We start from the raw sequence: 23,331 nt of genomic DNA on the forward strand, positions 1-23,331 counted from the left end.
CAGCAGTTGTCAGGTCACATTGATTTCATACAAGCTTAATCCATAATTCCTGCAGTGTATTCTCAATCTTGGGCTGCATGGGGAAGGCACTGAGTGGAGATGAGCCTACCATGCAGGGAACTGCAATATTGGTCACATCAGCTCGTTATAGAGCATTAATTATAGAGGTGAAGGGCATGGCACCTGGCTCATGAGAGTGCAGAGGGCCTGCGATGGATTGCTGAAACTGATGTGTGTTCACCTCTTCCAAAAAGTATCTTGGATCCCCCGAAGTGGATAAATGTACTCCTACTTGACACTAATATGACAGCTTGAGATTCGATCTCTAGCCTGTTGAATTAGCAGTTGTTGGTCAGGAGCAGGTACAGGTGTCAAAATGGCTGCACTTCAGCTGAGTTTTACCAGTTCTTGCATACGGCTGGATTTTGTGGCGGAGGCAGGGCTCCCAGTGCCAGGCCAAAGGCAGGGGCTTTTCACGCCCCCACTACAGCAGACCTCTGGTCTTTTAACCTCAGTTTCACAAGCTGGGATCCCTATCCCTTTCAAGATGGGGATCCTGCCTGCAAGAGCTGCTGGCCAATCAGCGGGCTGGCAGTTCAGCAGTATCTGCTGTACCACTGGGAGTGGTGGCCACTGCCAGTACTGCAGAGGCCTCGGATCCAGGCCCAGCGCTGAAACCCCGGACCTCAGGTAAGTGAGGCAGAGTTGCCAGGGCCAGCGCAGAAAGCCCGAGCGAGGTGGAGGGCAGGGGGAGGGGGGCTGGTGGTGGTGGTGGTTCCTAGGGGGGAAAGTGGTTCCCGTTCCTGGCCGAGGTCCTCCCTGGGCCACAGATTTCCCACGAATGAAGGACCCGCACCCCCGTCCAAGCCCGCAGGGAGGGCGCATTGTTTTACAAAATCCCGGCAGTGGTGGGAAGAGGCTCTTAATAGGCCACTTAAGGGCCTCAATTGGCCTCTGGGTGGGAAGGCTGATGCCAGCCTATCCCGCCCCTGCGAAAATTGCTTGGCAACAGGCCCTCTGCCCCCCCACCACTACCCATTGTGCTTCTATGGGAACCCCCCCCCCCCCCCCCAACACCTCTCGGAGGGGTGGGGGTTGGCAAAAAAGCCTAGCCCATAGAGTCTACAGCGGAGAAATAGGCCATTATTCAACTAGTTTATGCTGCACAAAAGCCTCGCCTCATGTCTCTTCTAATCTCCCAGCATATTCTCCTATTTCTTTCTCCCTTATATGTTTATCTAGCTTACCCCTAAATGCACCGATGCTATCCAAATCACTACTTTTTCTGATAGCCTGTTCCACATTCTTACTGCTCTTTGCATAAAGAAGTTTGCCCTGATATCACTATTGGCTTTGTTGGTGACTGTTTTACATTTATGACCCTATAGTTTTGGACATTTGGAAACCACTTCTATGCATCTATTCTGTCAAATCTTTTCTTATCTTCAAAAACTTCTATCAGGTTATCCATCGGCCTTTTCTTTTCTAGAGAAAAGATCCTGTCTAGTCTTTACAGATAAGTGCATCATCTCAATTCCAGTATCATCCTCAATCTTTTCTGCACTTTCTCTAGTGCCTCTATATCCTTTCTACCAGAACTGTGCAAGTACTCCAAGTGTGATCCAGTCAAGGTTCTATACAGTAGAACATAACCTCTCTGCTTTTGAATTTTGCCTCTAGAAATGAACTCTCGTGCTCGATTTGCTTTTTTTTTTAAATGGCCTTATTAACCTGTGTTGCTACTTTTTAGTAATTTGTGTATCTATATCCCTTTGTTTCTCTACCCCATTTAGTCAATTATTATGTAAGCAGTATGTGGCCTTATTCTTCCTACCAAAATCTACCACTTTGCACTTGTCTGTATTGAAATTAATTTGTCATTTGCATGCCTATTCAAGTTTATTAATATTTTTTTGTCCCAGGCCTCCCATAGAAGAGGTGGCAGGGGTTCTCAGCGTCGCTTTTTCCTAGGCTTTGAGACCCCCCCCCCCCCCCCCCCCCTCCATCGCCTGCATAAAATTCCCGCCACTTTGTGCCAAGCTGAATAGTTATCCTTAACCCTTACCCTCTCTTTTGTAGCCAGCTTGTGTCCATTCTGCTACTTGTCCCTTGACACCACATGCTTCTTGGTTGCCTTACAGTGACAGAACATTCAGTCATTGAGAAGAGGGAAAAATAAATACAATCCTATTTTAACAGAATATGATGCGTCAGTGGACATGTAATTATAATTGATGCAGCACAGACTGTCCCCTCTATCAGACAGATAGTACGGAGGGGTGAAAATGAAAGAGAGGGGTCTTGAAAATGGTCTGTGAAAATGCACACAGCCCCCAGACTTGAGCAATACACTGCATTTCATAGCAACTGGTATTCCTTCTGTGAAGTTGACTGAAATCTCTCTGGTTGTGTGAAAATTCTTCTAAAGGAAAGGTTAAAGCATTATGCAATACACAGTTACTTTGACTTCGAGCTGAATGTCTGTATTTTACACTGCATTTTTTGACATTTTATCAGACTTTCAAGTTACTGATTTTAAAATGCCATAAAAGACTATATAACTTAAACATCAGGCTGGTGCAAAATGTTTAGAGATTTAGATTTAGAGATACAGCACTGAAACAGGCCCTTCGGCCCACCGAGTCTGTGCCAACCATTAACCATCCATTTATACTAATCCTGCACTAATCCCATATTCCTACCACATCCTCACCTGTCCCTATATTCCCCTAGCACCTACCTATACTAGGGGCAATTTATAATGGCCAATTCACCTATCAACCTGCAAGTCTTTTGGCTGTGGGAGGAAACCGGAGCACCCGGAGGAAACCCACACAGACACAGGGAGAACTTGCAAACTCCACACAGGCAGTACCCAGATTTGAACCCGGGTCGCTGGAGCTATGAGGCTGCGGTGCTAACCACTGCGCCACCCCGTTGTGTGTCCTTACATAGTAAATAAAGTAATTATTACTGCACTTAGTTAATTAGTTACTCAGTTAATCTGCATAATAAATTTGTAATTGATGAGCCAGAGTTTCATTGGAGCATCTATATAACTACTTGTTTATCGTGAACAAAGCATAATTAAATTAATAGGCTGAAAATGCTTTCGTAAGATTAAAATGTCTAGATATTTGGTATTGAAAATGTATAATTGTGTTATGATTGCAGACAACATTGAAGTAGCACACCTGAAGACACTGTCTAAAGAGGATATAGTAAATTTCTGCAAAGTAAGTTACATATTTTTATTACCAAGTAGTAGTGCAAAAGTGAGGATTTGTAAATACTCTATTGACGTTCTCCATACATCACAGGAGTTTGCCTCTCGTGCTATGAGTCACATGGCCAACTTGGAGACCCTGATGTCATAATGTTGCTGTGAACATGATTGGCTGTTTGCGCCTTCTATCGAAAGCCATCAGTGTACCTGGTTATCTCTAATTTTTCCCATCTGTAGTATTGTCCTTGTCCTACAAGTTACCTCAAAACTATTGGCCCTGGCTTTAGATACAAATATACAACTTTTTACTTTCTCACAGGCTTTGTTTTTGTAAAACACTTCCTGTCAGAACAATAGGTTAAAAAAAAATGAAACATATTCATTGCATATCAAAAGGTAAACTAATAATTGGATAGTCAAGTCCTGCAGAAGTATTTAAGCCTTGTTAAGGGTGTCACAGCCCATGTTGTGACTGATAGCCATAATTTATGTATAAAAAGCCTTTCTGCAAATCATGGTATGCATAACTATTATCCTAGCCCTTTAGGTTGCTGTTCGATGGCGGAAATACTTAGTTCAGTCTATGAGAAATTTGCCTGAAACTTTGTAATTCTAATGTAAAAAAACAAAAGATGATTCGAATAATGATTTTAAACGGTAAGGCTTTGCAGGCAATGGAGTAACTTGGATGTTCTTCATGTTCTGTATTCCCATAGAAGCTTCCTTCTGCCTGACCTGTCAGCATTGGTGTTGAAAACTTTGCAAAAGTAGCTGTGAAGTGAATAGCTGTATAGTATAGTAAAGCTACTTTATTAAGGCAATATTGAACATGTTTACTGCCTGTCAAGTTACAAAAACATCCTGTAACACTTGATTCTTCACTAAGAATTGGCAACGAAGGGAGCCAATCCCTGTTTCTCCAATACACAAGTGGTCAAACCAGTTCTAGTTACATTCCTAGCTGGCTAGAGCTTTTGGATTTGAACTTCCAACAAAGGATGTTGAAGAGACCCTTCCATATAAGGAGCTGGTCACAACACTAACCTGCTGAGCACCCTGGGAGCTTTTTGAATTTTGAAGAGACACCACTGTGTGCTCATGGACTGAACATCTCCTCTCCTGCCTGAATGCCTGCCTTCATCTCTTCCCACGGAACTGAATCTTGTGAAAACACGTGAAACTCAAAGAGAGAAAGGTTTGCCACGTGAACAAAGGTTTAAGATGATTACTGGGCCCCAACGAAGCACAAGACTATAACTTCAATCAAGATCTACAGCGAGCTCGAGAAACCATAACTAGATATTGCCTCAAACTGTCCTTATCTTTTCTTTTCTGTCCCTAGTTTGCATGTTTATATTGCATGCTAGTGTGAGCACATCGTATATCCGTAGGCGTGCGCTGTATTAGAGTTTAAGTTTAAGGTTTTAATATATTTCATCTTTCTGCTTTAAACTGAAGAAAACCTGTTTGTGCTCAGTTCTTTGCCTGATAATTGGAAACTGTGAACAAGGATTGACACAAAGGGGGCGCTCAAAATACTGTTTAAAATTAAACCCTGTTACAGTAAGACCAGGTGAAGACAGTAAGAGACCCCTAGACACATTGCTCACCTGGTCGTAACAGAAATTGGGTGCTAGGGTCCTGATTGTAACCCACAGACAAACAAGTGGAAATTGAAAGTGGGAGCCAAACTGTTCCCTATCAATAAAGAACAAATCAATACAGGTTTTCTTGTGGTTGTGTGTGATACTAAGAAGTTTTGAACTGAAGCGAGTAGTTCTCCAAGCCAGGGTGAAGAAACCTAGGATAAGTTTAAAAACAGTGTCTCTGTAGGAGTTGAGAAAAATGGCTAAGCAGTGGGATCACTATGTGGCAAGGCTAGGAAGTCTGAACTCTTAAGGCTATTGGCCAGCCATTTTTCCCTTGAATCTAACGAAGCAGACCCAGACAGGGTACTGCTAGCAAAGATATAATTGGAACAAAAGAAACTTGAATTAGAAGACCAGGAACGGGGAAGAGAGAGAGACAGGCAGGAGAGGGAGGAAGAAAGAGCCTTCCAAAAGGAATGGGGAAGAGAAACATAGAGCCTTCCAGATGGAATATGAAAAAAAACAAAGACAGGAGCAGGAACATGAGAGGGTATTCTAGAAAGAATCTGAAGAAAGAGATTTGAGGTGACTTGAGTTAGCTAGGGGGCGACAGAGTAACCCTAGTGAAAGCATAGCCAAAATGGAGGATCAGAATTCAGGCTTGGGTACAAGATGGCTAAAACTCACCCAGTTGATTCCAAAATTCGATGAGGAAGATGTGGGAACATTTTTCGTGTCTTTCGAGAAACTGGCAAGGCAGCTAAATTGGCCAACTGAAACCTGTCTCTTTTTTATTGCAAAGCAAACTAACTGGATAAGTCCATGAGGTCTATTCCTCGCTGCCAGAGTTCATCAAACTGACCAAAAATGCTATCCTCGGCATATGAATTAGTACCTGAAGCCTACTGCCAAAAGTTTAGAACTCTCAAAAAGCAAGCCAATCAAACTTATCTGGAGTTTGAAAGAAGCAAGCAGCTGGCTTTTGACCAGTGGCTGAGGTCTTTAAAAATTCAGCTCAGCTGTGAGACTCTCGGAGAAGTAATCCTGTTGGAGGAATTTAAAAACACACTCCCATTCTCAATGAAAACTCATGTCGAGGAGCAGCAGGTTCGGGGAGCCTGGCAAGCAGCCGTTTTGCCCATGAATTTTCTTTAATCTATAGGTCGGTTTCCCAGGGGAGAACCTTTCTTGATCACCCCCACAAATCCAAAAAGGACAAAGGGTGGGAAGGTGATAGAAGCCCAGGCAGTCCTGAAAGAGAAAGGAAAGCAGGAGACAAGGGGGCCCTCCTCCAACCAAGAAGGAAGGTGGTGTGAGCAAGAGTGAGATCCGAAGACCTGTAACAAAGCAGGGCATTTAAAAGCTGAACGCTGGAAATTAAAGGGGAAACCGATAGGGTTAACTAGGACACATCCGCTCAGTGAAAACGAGGGCCTGATGGAAAACACTGGGCAGTGGCTTTGACTGCAGTAAGGGTACAACCCAGGTCGTTTACTACAGCCAGTGCAGGAAAAGTTAATAGGATTCCTCAAGGTTGCCAGGGTTTTGTATCTGAAGGGAAAGTGACCCCATATCCCTTGAGTGGGGCAAGCAAGCCCATAGTGATTCTCAGGGACACCGGGGCCACTAGATCCCTTTTACTGGGAAAAGACCTGACCTTTCCCCCAGAGAGTACAGTCAACACCAAAATGGTGGTGAATGATATTGGAGGGTAGTGTATGTCTGTACCTGTACCTGGAGTGCGACCTAGTTTTGGGACCAGTGACTAGGAATTGTCCCTAGTTTGCCTGTGGATGGGGTTGACCTGCTCCCAGGTAATGATCTGGCAGGGGTGAAGGTGTTAGGGCCCCCCCCCCCCCCCCCCCACCCAGTAGTGGAAGAAAGATCGCAGGAGGTCAGATAGGGCAGCGGCAGGAGACAATCTCCTGCAGAGACCCTGAATGTGTAGTGGGTCAGGCCATGATCAAACCAGCTCCCCCAGAGGAGATTGCATTGACACTAGGCAAATGACCATGAGGTCTGCCTGGCCGAGACTTTCTTTGAAAAGTTAGGAGACCCAGGGAATGAAATAAATGGACTTTCCCTAGGTGAGGCTCAACGAGCTGATCCAGGATTGTGAGGGTTAGCACAGGCTGCCCAATCTGAAAGTGACGCAGAGGGAGTCCCTGACTGCTACTCTTTATAGAATGAGGTACTGATGAGGAAATGGCGTTTTTCTCTCAGACCTGAGGGCCAGGAGTGGACAGTAGTTCACCAGTTAGTGGTGCCAGAGGTACTGGGGAGAAATATTGAGAAGGGCCCACGAGACTACAGTGGCTGTACATGCCGGTATACAAAAGACCAAAACCCACATAAGGCAGCAGTTTGACTGGCCAGAACTCCACAAACATGTGATGGAGTACTGCAAGAGTTGCCACATGTGCTAGGTTGAGGGAAACCCCAACCTACAGTGAAACCTGCACCCCTAAGTCCGGTACTGGTGTTAGGACCCTCCAGCAAAGGGCTGGTGAACTGTAAGGGACCCCCGCCGAGAGCAAACTGGGACAGGCAGGCAGGTGAAGACAGCAAGAGACCCCTCGGCACATTGCGCACCTGGTCGCAACATATGTTTCAGGTTTCCCCATTGCTGGGGCAGTCTTTTTCAGGGATAGGCACCAACATGTTGTACCACAGAAATTTGACAAAATTGTTGACTCAGCTACTGACATGAGGGCAATTAATCTGCATATAAAGTATATAGCAATGCCATCAAAACACAGTCCAATTTAAAACATATTTTCCCCTATAAATATAGTTAAGCGTACAAACATCAGTGGAGAGCAGTACAACTGTATTAGCTGCCTGGCAAGCAAAATAGTACGCAATGCCAATGCGGACTACTTTTGTTGACAAACTAGAGCTAGCTACACGATGTCACAGGGTGGTAGATGAACCTTACCGGATGACCTCTGGATTCACACTGTGTCAGGAGTGCAAATTCAGAATAAACCATGAAACTCGGAGATGATCGTTATTGTGGTTAGGGAGGTGAAGCATTAGAAAAATCAGCAATAGGGAGATGGACCATTTCTTACACTGTTGTTGTCACAAGACAATGTAACCCATGATGGTCAATGTTTGTGCAACCCCCCCCCCCCCCCCCCCACAGCTTATCGTGTGACTGAAGACAAGGTAGCCAACAAAAGGCCAGTGATCTCCAAACCAGGAATAGTTTTAGGATGAAGCAGATAGTATTTCAGAAGAGTAGGACAGGAAGGGACAGAGATTAACGGTAGGTAGCCAGGACAAGTTTAGTCATCTTGACAGTTTGTTAAACTAGGTCCTGGATTCTAAAATACAAAAACAACCGAATCTGTCATGGACAAAATGTCATTTGCTCACCAAAGCTAGTGACAAAATTAGATAAACATAATTACAAATTAAGAGCGCCCTTCAGTTCCTCCAATAAATCGAATCTCTTAGATTATAGACATAAAAAGTGAATTCATCGCTCTCTATTCCAAGTCAGCTCTGACCAGATAATTATTAACAAAAAGCTTTTCTGCAAACAGTTGAGTGGTTGTTACTGCATGTATTATTCAGTTACAAAATGTTCAGTCACCATCTGTAAGATTGTACTCCAGATTATGTCCAAGCCAAATCTATTACCTGTTAGGAAAGGTGCACTTTTAACGTAATGTAATTATATGATGCAAGCAACTTTCAAATGACATTGGCCACTCAGGTTATCTGCCCTAAAACTGGATTGTAAATGATGCACATTGCAGTTACTGATCTCTGACATACTTGTAAAACTTGACCTTTTAATCCAGTTCGCAGCAAAAGTCAGTTAATGACTGTTTCTAACATGGTCATTGAAATATAATTTTTTACTATGTTTTCCCTGACAGTTTTTAAAATAACAAATATAGCATAGATTTTGTGAAGGAATCATAGATGGTTCATCAGAGATTAAGGTTTATTAAAGCGATTCATTACATTGTATTTACTAACGTATATGGGTCAGCAGCATCTATTTTTGCCAATTTCACTCAGCGTTATTACACCACACTCTTGTATTCATGAGGAACTTACAGTGCTGACTTCTGGAGATTACTTGGATTTTGTTGCCTGTTTTCCCCTCAGTGCAAGTCTGGAACAATGTGATTCCAAATGGACAGCAGTGGAATTGCGACGTTTAGATAGAAATATAAGTCCACCAACTTTCGACATGTCACTGCGCTTGTGTCCCAGGTGAAAGTAATGTGTGCCAGAGCGCAGAAACCAAGGCATTCCCTAAGTGACTATTGCCATTTTAAAATGGGTTTGGGGTATGCAAAATAGTCATGTAAGGGGCCATATTACAATTTGTCTTAACATAGGGTGAGCCAATTTTGGAAAGGTAAAGGCATTAAAAATTTATTTTACTACTAATCAAAAGAATAACAAAGGTGCATTTTTGTGAAGATCAATATGTTGGACACTGATAGGTGAAACTGTGGCATAATTTGCTTGCAAGTAGTCAATGTTTGCCTGCACACTTGCAGCATTGCGGCATATTCAGGATAGACGTTCTCTCTCTGTTCTCTCTCTCTGTTGACGTTTTTCCAGCGGCTTCTGATTTAGTTTAATCTGGAAGTAGAAGCCAATGGAAATGTCTCATCCCTGAAATTACCAGTCAGGGACCTCAAAACTTTTACCACAGACACATTGTCCAGCCCTGGTCCTTTTGAACATATCTGCAAGTACAACCAGACTACAGGTACCATCACCTGACCTCAATGGTGGGGGTTGTTGAAAGGAAAGCATTTTAAGAATTACTCCTCCCACCTTAACTGAGCTCCAAGCAATGACACCTCTGTGACCCTAAAAATTACTTTCAAACTTCTGAGGGAATGAGGACATGATAAAGGGTGATTCCACATCAGCTCTCTTTTTTTACCCCCCCCACCAGCCCTAGTCTTCCCCAAATTGTTCAGATCTCCTGCTCAATACTGTTTGGTTGCCAAAACCCTTTCCTAGTTGCATCCTCTGTTAATGTGCTGCATTTTCCCTCCTAGATTCATAGTGTTATACAGCACTGAAGCAGGCCCTTCAGCCCATCATGTCTGTGCCGGCCATCCTTGGCCACTCTGCAGTTTTTGACACACTGTGCACTCAGCCGTTAGGCCCTACGTTCTGGAATTCTGCCATTAAAGCTCCTTGCTCCTTCACCGCCCTCTCCTTAAAATCCAGCTCTTTCACCAAAGTTTTGATCACCCTGCCTAATATCTGCTCCTTTGGCTTGGTGTCAATTTTTTTCTGATTACACCTTTGTGAAGCACCTGGGGACAGCTTCTGTGTTGAAGACATTGTTCTTATATCTCCACCTTATAACTCCATTTCCTCCTTCTACTTTCCAGATGCTCAAACCCTTCTCCTAAGTTTTCCACATCCTAGGATTACTACTCCCAGAGCATCCCTATCCTAATACCAGATCCCAGTACACCTTTCTCAGTAGTTCCACACATCCCAGTGCTCCCCCACACCATGATCCTCTTAATACAATATCTGCACAATACTGTACTCTGCTTCCAAACTCCAAAGACAACATTCCCATTATCCTTTTTCAGCCTTCCCTCCCAGGACTTCCATACTATAGGAATCTGCTCTCCCACATTCCCAAGGCCCAACACATCTTTTCTGTTGCCACACCACATTCTGGGAATTTGCTCTCAACGCTATTCTCCTTTCCCCATCTCCCCCACCCCATCCTTTATTGCCTGCAGCATGAAAGATACTCTATGTCCAGTGCTTTTAAAATAAAAGGTAGAGATAAAATTGAATATATAGCTAGACATAATTTTAACTCTTAATGTCATTGAAAATATTCAAACCTGAAAATGCTATTTACTTTGTATCATTAATGCTTTGGAATAAAAACCCTACTTGACTTACTGAATTCCAATAAATCAGTGACTTTATCATGAGCTGAACTGTGGGAGATTTTTAGGCATTTAAATCTCTTCTGTTGTACATACAGCGACAATATATTCCATTGAAAAAGACTATATGAGAACCATGCACAGTCTGTAGCTAATGAAGGAAGGTAAAGATGATATCAAATTGAAGGAAAAAGCTGACAATGCTGCAAAGATTAGTGGTAGGCCAGAAGGTTGGGAACATTTTAGAAACTGGCAGAGGAAAAAAAAAGAGGGAGAAATTAGAGTATGAGAGTAAACTTTCTACAAATTAAAAAAAAAATGAGTAGCTAAAGTAAGTGTTGGTCCCTTAGAGGATGAAACTGGGGAATTAATGGGAACAAGGATATTTTGTATCTGTCTTCACAGTTTAGAAGAATGAGAAGTGATTTTACTGAAACATACAAGATTCTGAGGGGACTTGACAGGGTAGATGTTGAGAGGATATTTCCCCTCATATTTTTATTCTTTCTTGGGATGTGGGCATCACTAGCAAGGCCAGCATTTGTTGCCGATCCCTAATTGCTGTTGACAACTGAGTGGCTTCCTACGCCATTTCAGAGGGCAGATAAGAGTCAACTACATTGCTGTGGGTCTGGAGTCACATGCAGGCCAGACCAGGTAAGGATGACCAATTTCCTTCTGTAAAGGACATTAGTGAACCAAATGGCTTTTTACGACGATCGGTCATAGTTTCATGGCATCATTAGTGAGACTAGCTTTCAATTCCAGATTTTTGTTTTATTAATTAATTGAATCTAGAACTGGGGGGCACAGTTTCAAAATAAGGAGTCTCCCTTTTAAGACTGAGATGAGGAGAAACTTCTACTGAGGGTCGTCAATCTTTGGAATGCTTATCCCCAGAGAGCAGTGGAGGCTGGGTCATTGAATGTATTCAGGGCTGATTTAGACAGATTTTTGATCTACAAGGGAGTCGAGGGTTATGGGGGCAGGCAGCAAAGTGAAGTTAAGGCCACAGTCAGATCAGCCATGATCTTATTAAATGGTGGCGCAGGCTCAAGAGGCTGAATAGTTTACTCCTGCTCCTATTTCTTCTGGTGTGTAATATACAGTTTACCTTGTACAAAATTATAAACTGCAGTACACAATACAGTGAAATGCACAAACATCTTTTGAGGGGAGTTTCACTCGATCGATTGTAAGGACTTCATAACACAAAAGGTGTACCACATTTAATGCTTCAAATTAAATGCGAGTGACATGTCATTTTAAACCACGACTAAATTAGATGCAACAGCTGTTTCTTAGTGATTCCTAGTGTAAAAAGAGTTCAGCAATCATTAATTCAGCAAGTAACCTTCTGCAGCAAATTCGGCGTCTAATCAGACATGGTTGTCATCTATTAATATAATTTTTTGTACATTGTGTGATGCTTAAATATTTTGCTCAACTGATATAATGATTTCTAACATTCTTAGGGAATGGTTTTAATATGTATTCAGATGCAAATGTAACAGATTGCACATTAATGAAAGATGAAAATATAAAATATGACTGAAGCTGTTACCTAGCAACAACAGGGATCCTTGACACAAAATTTGAATGTACACATTCATTTAGTGAGAAATAAGATGATTGTGTTTGAATATAATTCCTTGCTTTGTGTGTCATCAGAGAATAGTGTTGAGTTGTTTTGGTCAATCTGTTGTTAAAATATCTTGTCATAAAATATACCCAGTATGAGTATTATCTTTGAATCTGCATATGCTCTCAATATCTGTTGAATTCACGTACCATACTTGCACTGTATATAGAATCTCTCTCTCTCTCTCTCTCTCTCTCTCTTTCCACCCCCCCCCCCCCCCCCCCCCAAAAAAACATTATTGCAATTCAGCGGGGCACTGCAGCAAGCTCACTCATATAGCTGGTCTTTCGCCAGTTCACCGGAAAGCCCTAACAGAGGGAATTGATTTGTTGTTCAGAGATTTGCAGCACGTCATTGGCATAGTCCAGCAGTTTCTATGCAAATACTGATTGTTGCCAGGTCTCGTCACTACAGCAAAGCAGCTGTTTCCATTCCTATATGTAGTACTTCAGAATCTGCTGTTTGCCACATCCACACTGGTTGTTATTTTGTACCTTAACTCTGCCAGATGGCCTGCAGTTCTTACCTTTGCCATCTTTGCACGGTTGAGAGCTTGCATGCCATTTACCCAAAAGATAATGCATGTCTACAACAATCTATCAGCCGGAATAGCAGAGGTACAAACTTTAGAGGCAGATAAAATGCAGTTAATTATGACTGAAATAATTACAAATGGAACAATGCCAGCGAGTGCACAGAGATAAAGCACTAAATTAAATCATTAACAGTCAGTTCTACATTAATGACTCGAACTATGGCAAAATGGCTCTGGTCCTGAGTCCATATTTGGTCATTGATTAATTCAGAGCAAGAGCATACTGCAGAGTGTTGCAGCATTTGCACCCCAATTTAGGTTGGTCAGTTTCATTACTTGTCTAATGCTGCTAATGTTATATTGTTTGAAGGTATTGCACCAGATGGGTTTCTTCCCATATGATCAGCTGATGGCACGCTTCTCGATACGTAGATGATCAGTTCAGATCAGCACCCAGAAATGCAAATAATCTCAACCTTTTGTATTTTTGACAAGCCGATCACTGATATTAGTTGAGCAAGAAGTAGTAGTTCCACTGATTCAATATTTGAAGTCTCCATTGGGAAAGACTACATTCATTTATTCAATAGTCACATATGAATGGGAATTGCTATAATCCCACCAGGAATGAATTGCCAGGGGCCAAGTTCTTGGAGTGACTGTCACATTTATGGCCCTCTTGGAAGCTATTTTTTGCCCACATTTCTTCACACCACCTCCCCTCAAATTGTTTAAAGACCTGCCTTCTGACCTGTAGCCATAGTCTTTTCTCCTGTCTTCAGCAGCAATCTTGATCATTTTGTCCATAACAGAACAAGTCCATTTTGCTGTTTTTTGGTTGCATTCTCTCTGTACAGTTTAGTATATTTTTCTATAATTTATGGATAGCTCAGTAGATATTTTTCAAAGTTTGAATCATGTTTTGGTGAAGTTCTGTTTTTGCTTAGCTATTGATGCGTTTTTTACCCTGGTCAGTGCTTACCATGTTTCAGTATTCGTCATTTAAGCTTATGTCCATAACTTGAGTATCTTTTGAGTATAGGCAATATATCCTTTGAATGAATAAATTAATTTTTAAAAACCTGTTGCAGAAACTAATGATTAAGAAGCTGCAGTACTGATAACTAATGATGGGCTTGCATCTGTGTTGAAAAGAAAAGGCTTTAAGAATGGAGGATGTTTGTTTGTATATTGGACACATTTCTTTTGGGCCTCCTTATCTCGAGAGACAATGGATACGCGCCTGGAGGTGGTCAGTGGTTTGTGAAGCAGCGCCTGGAGTGGCTATAAAGGCCAATTCTGGAGTGACAGGCTCTTCCACAGGTGCTGCAGAGAAATTTGTTTGTTGGGGCTGTTGCACAGTTGGCTCTCCCCTTGCGCCTCTGTCTTTTTTCCTGCCAACTACTAAGTCTCTTCGACTCGCCACAATTTAGCCCTGTCTTTATGGCTGCCCGCCAGCTCTGGCGAATGCTGGACACATACAAACATATATACAAACAGCCTTAGCAGAAATCATGTTGGACAGTCACATTTTTTGACATACTTCATCAGAATTGGTTCAAAACCCAAAATAAAAGCTCATTTTGAAGATATATCTTGATTTTCTAGCACAGATGCTCTTGTACAAAGTAGAAAATCCTTTCCACAAAGTTAAGATTCCTATTTATTATGATGCAACTAGTCAAATAACAGCTGTTTATTTGCAGGAGCTCCTGGCTGTCGATGGTTCGAGGCGACGCAAGGTCTCTGTACATGTTCTGTCCCGGGATATGGATTCCTGTGAGTATCTGTAGTTGTTTAAACTGACCAGTTCATAAGAATTGCATTCAAAATATCATAGATTTAAGAATATTTTATATATCAACTTCAACATTCAGATTTGTTCTTGTGTGTAAAAATGGCCTCCAGCAAAAAATGTTTACTTCTATTACATCGAACAGATGTTCAACTTTGATCTGCACTAAATTTTTTTAATTTGGAAGTAATTTTTTAAAAATTGTTTCAATCACTGGAAGTTTAATCCCGTGGGTTGTTGGCCACCATCCCAGGTTAGCACACTATCACTTCAGACAAGACTAATGGGAGGAGATGTTTTTGCTAAGATTTCTTCTGATACGAATGCAATTTGAAAGTGTTAACTTCGTTCTGAGTGGATGCATTTTTGCACCATAAAACTATCCACGTGAGCATTAAATTGCTAGTCTCAGTGGAGTTGCCAAAAGTTTAACTGATGTAGGAAATGGAAAATGTACTCTCAGGCAATGCTGTCCTGAGATTCACGCAGAGCAGAAAGTGCTTTTGTCTAGATTTGGCCATGCCATACCTACGTTTGCCCGTCAGAGTACTGATGAAAGGTCACACAGAACTAAAACATTAACACTTTTTCTCCACAGATGCTGCCTGACCGGCTGAGTATTTCCAACATTTTCTGTTTTTATATTATATTTTTATAACCTGTTCTGAAATTGCGAATGTTTTTAATAGGTTTTTGCATTAGCCTTTGTTTAAACTTAAGGTTTTGATTAAAACGAAGTACAGAACCAATGAAAAGCTGATATATTTCAAGATTAAGCATGAAATCCAGCATTTTAATTCACCTTAAGGCAGTTGATTCATTTTTACTATTTAGTGCAATGATCTCCTTTTTTTGCCTTAAATCTGTCCCATTCTAGGCCCTGTTGTTGAACAAGCTCCATGTCAAAATGATGTCAACCTAACTCCTGCGCCACTGTTGCCCCAGGTAAGTGAGATTATTGATCCAGTTTACTTCCTCCTCTACTTCTGTAATACAGATATGGGAAGTTCCTAAATTGACAAATTAATAAATGCATTTAAAGCTCCTTTGGAGTTTTTGAAATTTTAACACTATTTTTAAAAGTTCTCTTACACTTGTTTAGGTTTTTCCATTGCACTGCAAGATTGTTTAAAGTTGTGTTCAGTGTCAAAGCTAAAGCATTGGCGAACTTTGACCACAGTCAATTATGATGCTTTTTTTTAATGGAAACAGTGATATTGATTGGAAAGCCATGAAAATCAATAGAGCTGAGTATTTTGCAGCAAGACTTAAATAATTTTTCTACATTAAAATAGGAACTTGAGTAGGCCATGCAGCCCCTCAAGCCTGTTTTGCCAGTCTATTAGATTTATGGCTGATTGGTACCTCAATACATTTATCTGCCTTTTCTCATATCTCTTGATATCCTTGCCTTATAAAACTCTATCAATTTCTGACTTGAAAATTTCAATTGACCCAGCATTTTTGGGGGGTGGGGGTTTAAGTTCCAGATTTTTACTACCCTTTGTGTATTTTAAAAAGCCTGATTTCACTCCTAACTGGTCGAAGTATAATTTTAAGATTATGGTCCTTGTTCTGGATTTCTTTACCAGAGTTTCTCTCTCTGTACCCTATCAAATCCCTTTATTTTAAACACCTCATTAGATCGCCCCTCAACCTTTTAAACTCAGAGGAATGTAAACAGAACATCCCTTCCGTGTTATTTTTTCCTTTATCGTTGACTGCTACTAGAATGGAAATTCCCTTTGCCATAATTTTTACTGGTGCGTAAATTACTATTTTTCCCCCTTTCCCAGACTGATACCAAACTATGCAAAATCCATGGCTGAGACTACAATCCAAGGACTTGCTGCCAGGTTTCTAGCATTGCCACTCTGAAATGCACGATGGTCGCTTCAAAATAATGCTGTCAATTGTCATTTGGATCCCTGCCTCTGGATGCATTTCCTGGCTTCCACTTAATGCTTCACAGTAACATAGTAGGCAGCATTTGTTGACAATGCAACCATGAGGTGGCACGGTACTTGCACATGTGCAAATGCAGCCTCATGCACAGAAACATCACTGACTGTGACATTTTAGGCAGCTGCCAGGATTAAAGATGGCGCTGTTCAATTTATCACAAAAAATTAAATTCTATCTCTGCGATCCTACCCCACCCGTCAGCTTGCCGCTCACTCCCGACCTTGCCGCTGTCTTCTCTCAGCCACCCGCTCCACCTTGCTGCTGCTTCCCTATCAGCTGCTTGCTCCGCTCCACAGCTTCAAACCCCACCCCCCCCCCACCCCTTGTCAGCCACTCACTCCAGACCTCACTGCTTCTCCCCCCACAAGAGGGGGGAGAGAGAGAGTGGCAAGATAGGGATAGGAAGGGAACGAGACTCTAGGGGAGAAGGGGAAAGTGGGGGGGAATGAAGCAGCGAGGGCTGGAGAGAGTGGCCGATGACAACGGGGTGGGGGGTTTGAAGCGGTGAGCGAAGCAAGCAGCTGATGGGGATGAAATGCCGAGGGGGAGCGAGTGGATAATGGGGGTGTGAGGATTGAAGCGGGGAGTGTGTGGCTGAGGGAAGGCAGCAGCGAGGCCGGGAGCGGGAGGCAACACCGGGGAAGAAGGCGACGTTCCAGTACGCGATGACTTTTCCGCGCGCATGCGCAAATTAGTCCTGGCAAGAACGTAGGCTGCGCATGCGCAGCACCTTACTGACAGCAAGAGACCGTTCTGCGCTCAAGCGCAGGTGGGAGCACTCTGATGACGTCGCAGCGCCAGGTGCATTGTCAGGAGTCACTTTGAACATGGTAATGTTTTGAGGAGGAGAAGGCTGCTCTAGCTCATGAGGCAAGCCTCCCATCAGATTCTATACTTTTGGAGCTCACTGCTCTGAATTTTGCTTACTAAAAGGAATTTGTCGAGGCTCTTTATAAAAACATCTGTTTTCCGTTCCACCGTTCCCAGTAATCTATTCCCTATTTCTATCACTCTCTGATTGAAACTATGTTGTCTGAATTCCCATTCGTTTCCTACCCGTCTTAATTTGTTTCTTGCTTGAATCCTGTGCCAACAGAAGAACTTTAGATTTAATTTCTCCATCACCCTGAAAATGTTCTTGACTACCCTCAAGTTCATACCTCAAGTTCCAGGGTGGACAATCTTTACTCATAACCTGGCCCTCTAAGTTCAGAAAACAGCCTTGTAGCCTTGTTTTGGACTACTACCCTCAAGCCCAGCAATTCCTCATTTTTACTGTGATAGAGACCAAAACTGAGCACCAGTACAGTCTCACCAATGGCAGAAACAACGTCAGAATTGCTTATTTAATTTCTCGACTACCTGTAAATACTGAACTATTTCAATGACCTATTCCTCAAACCCCTCTGATCTTTTCCTGCTGTTAACTGCTGTCTGTTGCTGTTTGATATAATTCTCAACTTTTAGCTAATCTAATGACTTTACACTTATTTGTGTTGAACTATATCTGTTACTTTGCTGCCTATTGACCGAACCTGTTCGGATTCTTTGTATTCTTGCACAATGTTTAACATCATTGACCACCACGCCCAATTTTGTCTCATCTGCCAACTTGGCTATTCTCTACAACATTTCTATAAAAGTTAAATGTATCAGCAGGCTAATCCCAATGAATCCACCAGCAACCTGTTTCCACTCTGATGCATCGATCACTGCCACTCTTTTCTGTCTTAAGTTAAAGCCACACATTAATCCAGCCTAATACTTAGCCAGTTATCCCAGTATCTTGTGATTCCATCTGCTTTTTTTTTAGGATGGTATTAAATGCTTTTTTGGATTCCATCCAATAGCTTGCTCACATTTACCAGATCTGTAATTTCAAGGAAATCCAGTAAATTGATCAAACATGACCTGCCCTTTCTAAACTCATGGTTGTTATGTTTACTCCGCCCATGTCCTTCTAAATGTTCCCTCTTCAGTGTCTCAAGAGGGAATATAATTCTCCTATAATTTAGCTAAGGCTCTCTGGTCTATAATTTTAGAGTTCATCTGTTTTAATGATCGAGTCACATTGCAACTTTCTAATCCATTGGGATGATGCCCAATTGCATTCAACTTAGAAAACCCACTTGATATTTTTCAATCTTCAGCCAACTCCACTAGCGCCCTTAAATGCAAAATGCCAAAGCCTGAAACTTTGTTTACTATGAGCTTCCTTAATCTATCTAACATGTCTTCCTATGTGATATTCAGGTTTTCCAAGTTTATCTTTCTCTTATAGTGCTCCTTTAATTTTGGCATCTAGCTCTCTCTTTGTCATAGAGTTATACAATGCTGAAACAGGCCCTTCGGCCCATCGTGTCCATGTCGGCCATCAAGCACCTGACTATTCTAATCCCATTTTCCAGCACTTGGCCCCTCGCCTTGTATGCTGTGGCGTTTCAAGTGCTCATCTAAATACTTCTTAAATGTTGTGAGGGTTCCTGCCTCTACCACCCCTTCAGGCAGTGTTCCAGATTCCAACCACCCTCTGGGTGAAATTTTTTTTCCTCAAATCCTCTCTAAACCTCCTGTCCCTTACCTTAAATCTATGCCCCCTGGTTATTGACACCTCAGCTAAGGGAAAAAGTTTCTTCCTATCTACCCTATCTATGCCCCTCATGATTTTGTATACCTCTCGGGTCTCCCCTCAGCCTTCTCTGCTTTAAGGAAAACAACCGTAGCCTATCCAGTCTCACTTCATAGCTGGAATGCCCCAGCCCAGGCAACATCCTGGTGAATCTCCTGTGCACCCTCTCCAGTGCAGTCATGTCTTTCCTATAGTGTGGTGACCAGAACTGTAATCCAGCTGTGGCCTAAGTAGCGTTTTATACAGCTCCATCATAACCTCCCTGCTCTTATGTTCTATGCCTCGGCAAGTAAAGGCAGTATCCCATATGCCTTCCTAACCACCTTATCTACCTTTGCTGCTGCCTTCAGTGATCTATGGACAAGTACACCAAAGTCCCTCTGACCCTCTGTACTTCCTAGGGTCCTACCACCCATTGTATATTCCCTTGCCTTGTTAGTCCTCCCAAAATACAAAATGTTGTAAAAATACACAAAAGTAATGATTTTAGCAGCCCTGTCACTTTTCTGTTCTCCAATCCTACTTCCTAACACAATTGGTAAATGGTCCAACATCCCTCTGTACTCTTTTTTTTTTTTCTTGTTCTATATATATATATATATATATATTAGGAATGCTGTTATTGTCCTTTTATATTTTCTGCTATATTCAGGTCAAGTTCCTTTTTGCTTTCTTATAAGTTTCTTGACCTTCTGCTTGATCAGATAGTTGTCCCGATCCTGTTCCTTTTGTGTATTTCAGATTTTCTCACTTTTTCCCCCTAATGCTTCCATGACTACTTAGATCACCCTATCAGTTTTGTTCTTGACTCATTTCTGGCCCATCGTGTCTGTGCCAGCCATCAAGCACTTATCTATCCTAATCCCATTTTCTAGCACTTGGCCCGTAGCCTTGTATACTATGGCGTTTCAAGTGCTCATCTAAATACTTCTTAAATGCCAGATGCCTTTCTTCCTTGGATATAGTGCACAATATGCAGTTAGTGATTAAGGTCATCAGTTTGCTTCTTGAGACTCAGTTTGTTGGCAGTCTGAGTACATGTACTTAGTCCTGGATACTGAGATGATCCATATTCAGCATGTCACTTAGGCCGTGAGCTTAGTATCCACAACAGTCAACTCAGTTGAGGTAGCTGGGAAGGAGTGTTTTGAATATAAGATTATAGAAATCACCTATATGGATTATCTCCACCCAGTCTTAACTCCTTCATTAGAGGGAGTGGGTTGGTATATGGAGTGGGGCCACCCCATCAAGACACTATTGACCAGGTGGTCTGCACCTTTTGTTTTCAACCTGCATTTTTCTTTCACCAGAGTCTCGGGCCTTTGAAACCCAGTTGCCATATTTTTCATATTTCCCTTTCTATTTATGCACCTGCCACAAACTCTACCATTGTCTCAGGTTGAACCTGACAGTTTGCAACATCATCCGATTTGATCCAAAACTGAGCTTCCGACATTCATCATCTACATCACAAAGACTCCAGCCTGTCTGCTGCTGAAACTCTCAGCTTTTGTTATGTCCATATTCAACTATTCCAATGCTGGCTGATCTCCCATCCTCCCCTCTGCATTTTACTCAGCCATCACCCTGTCTTCGCTAACCTACATTGACTCCTGGACCCCAGTGCTTACTTTAAAACTGTCATCCTCATGTTTAAGTACTTTTTACCCCCTTGGCCTTCCCTATCCCTAGCCTCCTTTGTCCCATCATTGGGTGGGCTGTGCTTCCAGTTACCTAAAATCTCTGCAGTTACCTCCTTAAGTCCTGACACAATACTCTCCTCCTTCAAGATCATCCTTAAAATCCATCTCTTTGACCAAGTTCTGGTTACCCCTTCTAATACTACTTCCTTTGACTCAGCATCTTATGTTTGTATTAGTTTTCTTGAAGTGCCTTTGGGATGTTTTTCTACATTTAAGGTGCTCTTAAGTTTATGAATTGCAGCTTCAATCTCCCCTATCACAGTACTGTCTGCTATCAGGTGTTGTGTTCTCTGAAGTGCTGCATCAACTTGCCTTGGGAAGTTCAAACTGTCAACTTAGCCAAGTGTTGTTCATATTCTTGTATTACCTATTTTTTGTTTTAAAATTAGGCCCCAAGTGTGCCATTTTAGTGCTTTGAAGAAAACCTGACTGCTAATGAATCCTTGTCAAATGATTGCACATTGTTGAAAGGATGACTGGAATGCTGGTTACTTGCAGCATTTGACTTGATGTAGAGGAAGATGGAACTAGTTGGCAGTTCTTTGAATTTGGAGCTTGGATTCTAGGAAATTCAAAATGGTATGCCCCCAGAGAGCAGTACACAAAATATTTTGAATTAACTGCCTGAGAAAGAAAACAACTTCTCCTGATTAAACTAATGAGAAGTTTCTGCATTTAAGATGTTGCAAAGCAGACAACAATAGTTTAGAAAAATCTATTTCTTCTAACTGCCTTGGTCAAAAACGTCCAAGTTTCACTCAGCCCACCTACAGTGGCTAAAGGCCTGCTCAAGTCACAAAAAAATCCCGACGGAACCACATCGGACCCAAGCCCGACCCCGCCCAAGTCCCTCCATTTTCCCCCCCGAGCCCGACCCGACCCTGGAATGCTCCCTTTACTTGCCTTGCGACTCCCAATCTTCAGGAAGCTGCAGCACGTGTGTGATGACGTCATAGAGACGCTCACTGCGCAGACTCAAGAGTTTCCTTCTTTGACGTCCCAGACTTCCAGCTCGGGTAAGTTTTAACTTTTAACATTTACCTGCAATTCTTGCTGTGTGTGTCTGGCCCAACCCGACCCCGACACATGTCGGTTCCTGTCGGGTTTGGGTCAGGTAGCAGGCCTTTAACAGTGGCTACACAAAACAACTAAAAAAAAAAAGCTCTATAATGCTGTAAACAATTAGAAAATAGGGGCTTATAATGTTAGTCCCCTGCTAAATGTTTATAAATTAAAACTTTATCACAGCACTATTAGAATTTTCTGGCAGAGGAATAATTTCTTTCATGTTGCAAATTGGTAGAGGTTGGAATACTTTACACCGGTTGCTGGAGGCAGACATCATTGCATCTTTTAAGGGAAAGTGAGATAAATATTTGAAGCAGAGGGAGAGAGATACAGGGCTGTGGGGAGTGAGCAGAACATTGGAATTGGTTTTGGATTGCACTAGCAAAAGAGCTGGCACTGACATGAGGGGGAGGTAGCCTCACATTATGTTAGAAGTTATTGTGCTCCAGGTGTGTATGGGCTTACTGGTATATATGAACATATGAATTAGAAGCAGAAGTAGGCCATTTGGCCCCTCTAGCCTGCTCCGCCATTCAATAAGATCATGGCTGATTTGTTTGTTTTGAATTCCACACTCCCATCTGCCCCGATAACCTTTTGATTCCCTTACCTAACAGGAATCTATCTACCTCCGCCTTCAAAATATTCAATGACCCCGCCTCCACCACTTTCTGAGGCAGAGTTCCGAAGTTGCACAACCCTTGGAGAAAAGATTTCTCCTCATCTCTGTCCTAAAAGGGTGACCCCTAATTTTAAAGCAGTGCCCCCCTAGTTCTGGGCTCACCACAAGAGGAAACATCCTTTCCACATCCACCTTGTCAAGACCATTCAGGATCTTATAAACTTCAATCAAGTCTCCCTTCACTCTTCTAAACTCCAGTGAAAACAAGCCCAGTCTGTCCAACCTTTCCTCATAAGACAGCCCACTCATTCCAGGTATCAATCTAGTAAACCTCCTCTGAACCGTCTCCAACGCATTTACATCCTTCCATAAATAAGGAAAACAAAACTGCACACTGTATTCAAGATGTGGTCTCACCAGTGTCCTGCGTAACTGAAGCATAACATCCTTACTTTTATTTTCAATTCCTCATAATAAAGGATAGTATTCCATTAACTGCCTTTATTTCTTTCTGTACCTGCATACTAACTTTTTGTGACTCATGCACTAGAACACCTTGATCCCTCTGCACTTTGGAATTCTGTAGTCATTCTCTGTGTCATCTGCAAATTTAGCTTCTATGCCGTCGCTCCCCTCATCTAAGTCATTGAT

General features: G+C 42.2%; 1 protein-coding gene across 4 annotated transcripts in view; it reads left to right on the top strand.

Moving 5' to 3' along the window:
* The window catches only part of ide (insulin-degrading enzyme), a 165,058-nt gene that overhangs the window by 136,051 nt on the left and 5,676 nt on the right, over positions 1-23,331 (top strand). For all 4 annotated transcript variants that reach the window (XM_068052630.1, XM_068052631.1, XM_068052629.1 and 1 more), the window contains exons 22-24: positions 3,175-3,236; positions 14,602-14,674; positions 15,568-15,635. In XM_068052630.1, coding sequence (XP_067908731.1) covers positions 3,175-3,236; positions 14,602-14,674; positions 15,568-15,635 — 203 coding nt within the window. The remainder of the gene's footprint in view (positions 1-3,174; positions 3,237-14,601; positions 14,675-15,567; positions 15,636-23,331) is intronic.

Source organism: Heterodontus francisci, chromosome 20 (genome assembly GCF_036365525.1).
Source record: "Heterodontus francisci isolate sHetFra1 chromosome 20, sHetFra1.hap1, whole genome shotgun sequence".
In the NCBI taxonomy this organism is placed as follows: domain Eukaryota; kingdom Metazoa; phylum Chordata; class Chondrichthyes; order Heterodontiformes; family Heterodontidae; genus Heterodontus; species Heterodontus francisci.